Consider the following 8,453-nt stretch of genomic DNA (forward strand, 5'->3'; position numbering starts at 1 on the left):
GAATGGGTGCCGTCAGAACGAGAGCTGATAAAAACATCACAAGTAATCCACAGCACTCAGTTAACATCTGGAGAAGACAAAAGCTGAAATATATATATATATATAATAACGCTTCCTCCAGTGAAAAAGTGCATCTGTTGTCTCTCACATATTTGTTTAGAGCTGTGCAGATTTCTCTCCTGATTCAGACCAGAACACTTTTTCAATGGAGGAAGCGTTATTATGGATTATAGACTCAATGTATTTTAGTTAAAAGCGTCTTGATGCTGGATTTGTTTCAGCTTTTGTCTTCTCCAGATGTTAACTGAGTGCTGTGGATTACTTGTGATGTTTTCATCAGCTCTCGTTCTGACGGCACCCATTCACTGCAGAGCATCCATTGCTGAGACATTTCTCCAAACCTGATGAAGAAACAACCTCGGATGGCCTCGGAGGGTGAGCACATTTCCAGCAAATTCTCATTTCTGGTTGAACTACTTTAATACTGTTTCTTTAACCGAACGCCACCTTTTCCGTAGGCCGTGCCGTGAGTCCCACAGATCCTCCAGTCGAAGTTGTTGTGGCAGATGGCATCTAAATGCGTGCTGTCGGTGCCGTGGAAGAGCTGCTTCTCGGTCACGTCTCTGCCTCCGTTGTTCTTTTTCATGAAGTCCTTCTGCCTAAAAGTGGCGCAACCATCAGACGTGCTGTAATCGATCTGGACGCTCCGGTGAGTGCATGTCTTGTGGACTTACCACTGATAAACTTCCCATAATGCTTTGTTCTGGATCCTCTCGATCTTCAGGATTCGGAAGCCGACCATGGTGCGACTGAACAGTTCTTTGATTTTGATGTGTTCGGCTGACGTGCTCTGCAGCCACACACTCTGTGTAAAACAGCACAGAACGATATAAACAGAGATCCACGTAAAAGTCACCGATAAACGATTCCACTCACCTTGTATCCGGTTTCAGGAGTCAGAGCTTTATCCCAGTGCTCCGGCAGAGCCTTGAAATTATTGGGCATCCTTTTACTGAGAAGAGACATGAAGAGTTTTTTCCATCATACAGGTTTCGGAGAGTCTGAGAGAGAATGAGGAGTGTTTACTTACGTTGTCTTGATTGTTCGAACATCAGCCGCTGACACAAATTTGGGACGACGTCTGACGACTTTTTTGGTTGTGTAGCTTTTGTTTGTCTGGATCATATCTGAAGAGCAAGATTAGTTCAGACGGCATCAAGAAAGCTGCATGAAGCTTCTTCAAGATTATTATAAGTATAATGTATGTGGGGGTGTGCGATATTGACAATATTTAAACAATATTCTGCGCTGGTATAGTTTGTGCAATTACATTTATTTAAATTGAATGTTAAAAGTTAATATATTGATTATGTTCTATTCTGTAATGTTAATATAAATCATAGCTGTCAGAATAAAAAGGTTGCATTTTATACATTTTATCCCTGATGAAAATGACCTATGGTTTTACTAAAGTGACCGTAGTTCAACTTTAGTATTTGTAGATTTCCATGGTTACCACTACAGTAAACATATCTGAACTAGAGCTGTAATCGGGCCTTAAAAGTTAGGCCCGACAGAGCCCGAGCCCGACAGAATGCGGCCCGAGCCCGACAAGTACATTTTGATTGACAGCTTTTTAAAAGCCCGAACCCGTTTACAGCCCGACATTATTCAAATGTGCGCACGCACACAGCTCTTTTGCCTTTTGTCAAGAATGAGTCATTTATACATGTTTTAACATAATTTATTCATGACTAACGTAGGCTATAGGCCACTTTGAAGTTGGAACAAAGAAAAAAAAAAAGTCCTCTAACATCGTAACATCTCAGCACTCTAAATAGGCCTCGGCATACACTTAGCCTATAAATAGGCCAACGCGCCAATAAAAAAAAGTCTTTCTTAAATTAAATTAAGATAAATTCTAAATTAAGATGGGTATTTGGCAATAACGAAATTAAGATAAAGGCTCCGCGGGATTTTGAAATTTAATAAAAGAATAATGCCAACATTAGCCTATATACTCTGTCTACATTATGCATTTAAGACTCAATTAATATAGTTATAATTTGAAAAACCTTTACTCACCAAGATTAGGCTACATGTTTTTGTGGAGGAAAATTATTGAATCCACTGTAGATGGCTTCAGCGCGGTCCTGTGCTCACTGATGGTGCGTCCAGCAGCACTGAACACCCTTTCACTGCTGCTGCTACTGGCCAGGATGCATAGTACTGATCTGGCTAATTTTGCAAGTTTTGGGTAGGATGGTTTGTTGATCTTCCACCAGCCAAGAACATCCATTTCATTTTCCATGACAGCCGTTTCAATGTAGCGAGTAACCTCGTCATCTTCCCAGTCAGCTTGCTGTACATTTTCCTCCTCAGCATCCATTTTCGCATCTTTCTCGCGCTAATCGAAATGCATCACATGACCGCTCATTTACCGCGCAAGCCGGAGCGCAAGCCCGAGCCCGTGTAAAATGATATAAATTAAGCCCGAACCCGACCGAACCCGTCGGGTCCCGTCGGGTCCTGTCGGGTTCGGGCAAAGATCTTCAGCTCTAATCTGAACCATGTGTAAACAAAAATATAATCTAGTAAATTGCAATTAAAGCATGCTGAATGTTAGAATGCGTTTCAAATATAAAGTTAAGTGGGTATCATTACCCATTTTATTCTTAGTAATTTAATACATTTCTTAATTTAAAAGTTAAGTTTAGAAGTATCGTATCGGTATTGATATTGACGATACTGGCCTTTAAAAGTATCGGTATCGTATCGAAAACAAAATAAGTGGTATCGACCATCCCTTCTTTGGCTGGTTTAGTCCGATCATGGATAATTTAATTAATAATTTAATTTATAATTTAAATAAATGACACTAAAACCGCCAGTAGATGGCTGTAATTCCCTGTTTTAATGAGTGATTCAATGAATCATTCATTTAAATGATTAGTTCAAAACGGCTGATTCATTCAGAAACGAAGCAAGTGATTTATGAATGGATCATTGAATCATTGACTCAAATGATTCATTCTAAAACAGAATGAATCATTTCAATCACTGCAGTGTTCCTCTCCGGCTTTGTTTGAAACAGAAAAAACAGACAATATTGTGTCTAAAATGTAACTCACTCGATATCAGCTTCTTGTTTGTTAAACTGTTGTGTAAAATCAATATCACATTCACGATTGCGCTCACGTGCTGATATTTAGGAAAACAGCACTTGTGTGATATTACTTAACTATATCATATCTTATAAATACACAAAAACAAAAACCTACAGCGATATTATATGCTCATTCTAACTGCATTGTAATAGGCTTCATCGTGCAGTGAATGCTTTTGGGTTCTCAAGACCCAAACTATGTTTTTTGTTAATTATGCGACATACTCGATAATGTCAGTTCGCACATCGTTAAAACAGCGATTAATATATGTGACCATGGACCACAAAACCAGTCATAAGGGTCCATTTTTCGAAATTGAGATTTATGCATCATCTGAAAGCTGAATAAATAAGCTTTCCATTGATGTATGGTTTGTTAGGACAATATTTGGCTAAAAATCTGGAATCTGAGGGTGCAAAAAAATCAAAATATTGAGAAAATCATCTTTAAAGTTGTCCAAATGAAGTTCTTAGCAATGCATATTACTAATCAAAAATTAAGTTTTAATATATTTACAAAGAAAAATCTATAATTTTGACCCATACAATGTATTGTTGGCTATTGCTACAAATATACCCCAGCGACTTAACACTGCTTTTGTGCTCCAGGGTCACATATTATCATAGACATATATATATATCGCACACCCCTAAATGTAAGATGATTTTGAGGTTACCTGTGAAGCTGAGCTCGTACGTCTGCGATCCGGCGGTGAACTCCACCACGGCGTTGCTATCGGCCTGGAACTTCTGCTCGAGTTCAGTACTGGAGATGGAGGACAATCCATGACCCCCGTCCTGATCAATAAAGAGAAAAAAAAGAACATCAAAAGAGCGCAAGATGTTGAAAAGCATAGTTAGGATACTCAAAAAGCCACTTGCCGCTGTGGCATACTGGATCCAGTTTCCATACTCGTCCTCCCAGTACCAGACCCACTCGGTGGTCAGGATGAAGGTGGGCTGGAGCACCGACGGTACCGTTGACAGACGCCGCACGCTGTGACAGCCTTGGGTCATCGTATCGAAATAAACCATGTTCATTCCAGAGCTTTGATAGACAGAGAAACCGTCAGAACACTCAATAAACCACTGATTATTCATGCACTGCCTACTAACTGCCAGTGTTGGGGAAAGTTACTTTTAATTGTGTTACTCCACAAAAAAGTAACTAATTGCGTTACTTAGTTACTTTTTATAGAAAGTAATGCAATACAAAGTTCTGGCATGAAACTCTAGATGGCGCAGTCTGATAGGTCTGATAACTCAATCTGACTTAATGACATCATATTAAATGGCAGCTGATTGGTTCTCTCCTGTATCAGCAGCCAATGAGCTCGCTGCTCAACATTCAAATATTTGGCTAGTGCTTGTGGTAGCAGTTGCAGCGCGCTTTAGAAACCCTCCACCTTCCCCAGCTCCACCTGTATAGATCTGCTACGGGGTGATTCATGTACGCTATATGGGGGTTATTTCATACGTGTTATATGTGCAGCAACAGTATTTCTTACATGCTCACAGCAGCATGTTGTGGATGTATTAGCAGCAGCAGCGTAGCAGATCTATTCCGCCAAGACCAAATACATTAACATTGTCATGTGCATTACCTTTGAAACACTTCGAAGACTTAAAGTTCAGTCGTTCATCAGTGGGCCACTCCCAGCAAGAGGAACTAATATGTTTTCACGTTTGCTTGGGCTGAACACATGCCAATCCCTCCGAGAGTTGTCAGTTGACAGAATTACGTTTCTTTTGCGTTACTTTTTGTCACATGGGCTGGGCTTGTTTATTTGTTTTTTTAATAAAATGCATTACTTTACTAGTTAATTGAAAAAGTAATCTGATTACTTGCGTTACTTGTAATGCATTATCCTCAACACTGCTAACCTGTATGTTCTTGCAGCATCGCAGTAATCTTTCTCGATGGCTTCGTTGTCAGGAAGAGCCTTCCATTCGGATCCTTCCTTAACTTCCCATTTATAGGGCAGAGTGGAATGCTCCTTCCAACACGAGCCTGGAAACACAAGCGTTCAGCTGCGTTCACGGTGAACATCACTCTATGAATCACACAAGCGCAGCAGAATGCCGCTCTTACCACTGTGCTTGCAGTGTCCTTTGACGAAATACATGCAGATCTCCGTTTTCTCTGAGAGAAGACACACACACACACACACACACGTCTGTAAGTGACTTTCAGGCTGAATTTGTCCTAATATTACATTCTTGCTTTTTAAACATATGGAAGCCCGTTTCCGCCAGTGAATAAAAAAATTAAAAAGGTAATTGCAGAAAATAGAAAAAAGTCAGAATTGCGAGTTTATTTCTCACAACCCTGACTTTATAACTCGCAAATGCAAATTTATATTGAGTTTATATCAAGCAATTCTGAGAAAATGCAATTCTGACTTTTTTCTCGCAATTGCGAGTTTATATCTCCCAATTCTAACTTCTATGTAACTCATAAATGCAAATTTATATCAAGCAATTCTGAGAAAAGAAGTCAGCATTGGGAGAGAAAAGTCAAAATTGCGATATATAAACTCGCATTCGTGAGAAAAAAGTTTGCAATGTTGCAATTCTGACTTTTTTCTTGCAAAAGCAAGATTATATCTTGCAATTTTGACCTCTCACAATTGCAAGTTTATACCTCACAATTCTTAAAAAATGTAAACTCACAATTGCAAGAAAAAAGTCAAAATTGCGATATATAAACTTTGTGAGAAAAAAAGCTTATATGTCGCAATTCTGACTTTTTTCTTGCAATTGCGCGTTTATCTCACAATTCTGAGAAAAGAGGTCTGCATTGTGAGAAAAAAGTCAGAATTGCGAGTTTATGTGATTTTTCTTGCAATAGCAAGTTTATTTCTCGCAATTTTGACTTTTCACAATTGCGAGTTTATATCTCACAATTCGTAAAAAATGTAAACTCACAATTGCAAGAAAAAAGTCAAAATTGCGATACATAAACTTGTATTCGTGAGAAAAAAGTTTGTCGCAATTTCGACTTTTTTCTTGCAATTGCGAGTTTATATCTCACAATTCGTAAAAAATGTAAACTCACAATTGCAAGAAAAAAGTCAAAATTGCGATACATAAACTTGTATTCGTGAGAAAAAAGTTTGTCGCAATTTCGACTTTTTTCTTGCAATTGCGAGTTTATATCTCACAATTCGTAAAAAATGTAAACTCACAATTGCAAGAAAAAAGTCAAAATTGCGATATATAAACTTGCATTCGTGAGAAAAAAATTTATATGTCGCAATTTCGACTTTTTTCTTGCAATTGCGAGTTTATATCTCACAATTCGTAAAAAATGTAAACTCACAATTGCAAGAAAAAAGACAAAATTGCGATACATAAACTTGTATTTGTGAGAAAAAAGTTTATATGTCGCAATTTCGACTTTTTTCTTGCATACATAAACTTGTATTGGTGAGAAAAAAAGTTTATATGTCGCAATTTTGACTTTTTTCTTGCAATTGCGAGTTTATATCTCACAATTCGTAAAAAATGTAAACTTACAATTGCAAGAAAAAGAGTTTTTCTCACAATTCTGACTTCTTTTCTCAGAATTGTGAGATAAAATGTCACAATTAACTTTTTTTTATCATGTTTTATTCAGTGGTGGAAACGGCTCCCATAAAAGCATGTATGTGTTACCTGTGTTGTTTTGTGGAGGCCTCTGAGCCCCCTGTCCTCTGCCTGCGTTAAAACCGCTCGACGGTCTCCGGTTCTGTGCATTCGGGCCTCTTCTGGGGTTCGGTCCCGCAGCGTTTGGAGCAGAAGGTGCCTTGGAAAGACGCCTCAGGACTTCAATGTTGGAGTACAGATCCTTCATGATGGCCATGAGTTCGGCGGGGACGCCTCTGTCCTGCAGCGTCTTCAGCGGATGCGGCTCGTAGAAGTCATGAGCACGAGTGCAGTCGCAGGAGCCTCGCAGATATTTCTCGCAGATGTGGAGCCTCTTACAGTTCTCGGCGTCCGGACAGCGGCCGTATTCTCCCGTGCCATTATTATACGAATGACACACCTGAGAAACAAGCACCACTTTTCAAGTTCAACTCAGAACTCTATACTTAGAGTGAAATATGTGAAATGCTCACCGCTGGCAGGAGTGAGTAATCGCTCTGCATAAGCAGAATGCACAGCTCCTTTTCGTCCAGTGTGTTCAGACCGTGAGCGGTCAGAACTAATGCATTCTGACCTGAGAGCAGATCGTGACTGAAGCGACATCCTCGTCTGCAAGTAAAAACATTTATTTAGGGAACAGACAGTTTTTGTATTGCACTTGGTTTTATTTTAGTTACTTGTAGGCAGTGAGATGCAGATTGTTTCTTCATCAGGTTTGGAGAAATGTAGCATTGCATCAGTGTCTCACTGCAAGTGAATGGGTGCCGTCAGAATGAGAGCTGATAAAAACATGCTGAGATGCTTCCTCCAGTGAAAAAGTGCATCTGTTGTCTCTCACATATGTGTTTAGAGCTGTTTAAACGCTGCTTGATCTGTGCAGATTTCTCTCCTGATTCAGACCAGAACACTTTTTCACTGGAGGAAGCGTTATTATGGATTATGGACTCTATGTATTTTAGTTAAAAACGTCTTGATGCTGGATTTGTTTCAGCTTTTGTCTTCTCCAGATGTTAACTGATGGACTGGAGTGCTGTGGATTACTTGTGGATTATTGTGATGTTTTTATCAGCTCTCATTCTGACGGCACCCATTCACTTGCAGTGAGACACATTGTCATTTTCGGGTGAACTGTTCCTTTAACACAACCAACCAGCCAAACCCATTTGATGTATTCATTAATCGTTGCACTGTAAAATATCCTGTGACGTTTGTTTGAATAATCCAGTGAGCTTTAGACACAGCTATGTTGTTTTGATTGCAGGCGTGGCATGTTTAGAGATGGTGGTGTTACTTCAAGAATAATCAAATCATAATAAATGCATTCAAATATTTAGAGTTTTGTAAAAGTCCTTGTTGTTTGTGTTGTCTTGGGACAACGTTTGAAACACATCTGACATGATCCTTGTATGACGATAGTTGATTTTTAAATAAAAAAGTTAAAATATATACCCTGATAGCACACGTACATCACGTCTATCTGACGTCTGCATTACATCTGCAAGACGTGTTTTTTAGAGCGTTTGCTCATCTGCAATACATCTAAAGGACGTTTCCTATCAGATGTCAAACAGACGTTTAGAAGATGTCTTTATGATTTAGAATGCATGTGAAACTGACATCTTAAAGACCGTTTGTACACAGCAGATGCTTTCCAGATCTT

General features: G+C 39.1%; 1 protein-coding gene across 2 annotated transcripts in view; it reads right to left on the reverse strand.

Moving 5' to 3' along the window:
* LOC107722345 (poly [ADP-ribose] polymerase 12-like) overlaps window positions 1-8,453 on the reverse strand; it is a 12,083-nt gene that overhangs the window by 1,249 nt on the left and 2,381 nt on the right. The window contains exons 2-11 of one of the 2 annotated variants that reach the window (XM_016530672.1): window positions 7,267-7,402; window positions 6,824-7,193; window positions 5,259-5,309; window positions 5,051-5,177; window positions 4,049-4,214; window positions 3,844-3,964; window positions 1,091-1,187; window positions 937-1,012; window positions 735-850; window positions 508-659 (exon numbers count right to left, since the gene is read on the reverse strand). In XM_016530672.1, the coding sequence (XP_016386158.1) occupies window positions 508-659; window positions 735-850; window positions 937-1,012; window positions 1,091-1,187; window positions 3,844-3,964; window positions 4,049-4,214; window positions 5,051-5,177; window positions 5,259-5,309; window positions 6,824-7,193; window positions 7,267-7,402 (1,412 nt within the window). Of the gene's footprint in view, window positions 1-507; window positions 660-734; window positions 866-936; window positions 1,013-1,090; window positions 1,188-3,843; window positions 3,965-4,048; window positions 4,215-5,050; window positions 5,178-5,258; window positions 5,310-6,823; window positions 7,194-7,266; window positions 7,403-8,453 lie in introns of both variants that reach the window. The other variant, XM_016530670.1, reaches the window with a different exon arrangement.

The sequence above is a fragment of the Sinocyclocheilus rhinocerous genome, unplaced genomic scaffold (assembly GCF_001515625.1).
Source record: "Sinocyclocheilus rhinocerous isolate Xijiao unplaced genomic scaffold, SAMN03320098_v1.1 scaffold1145, whole genome shotgun sequence".
NCBI lineage: Eukaryota > Metazoa > Chordata > Actinopteri > Cypriniformes > Cyprinidae > Sinocyclocheilus > Sinocyclocheilus rhinocerous.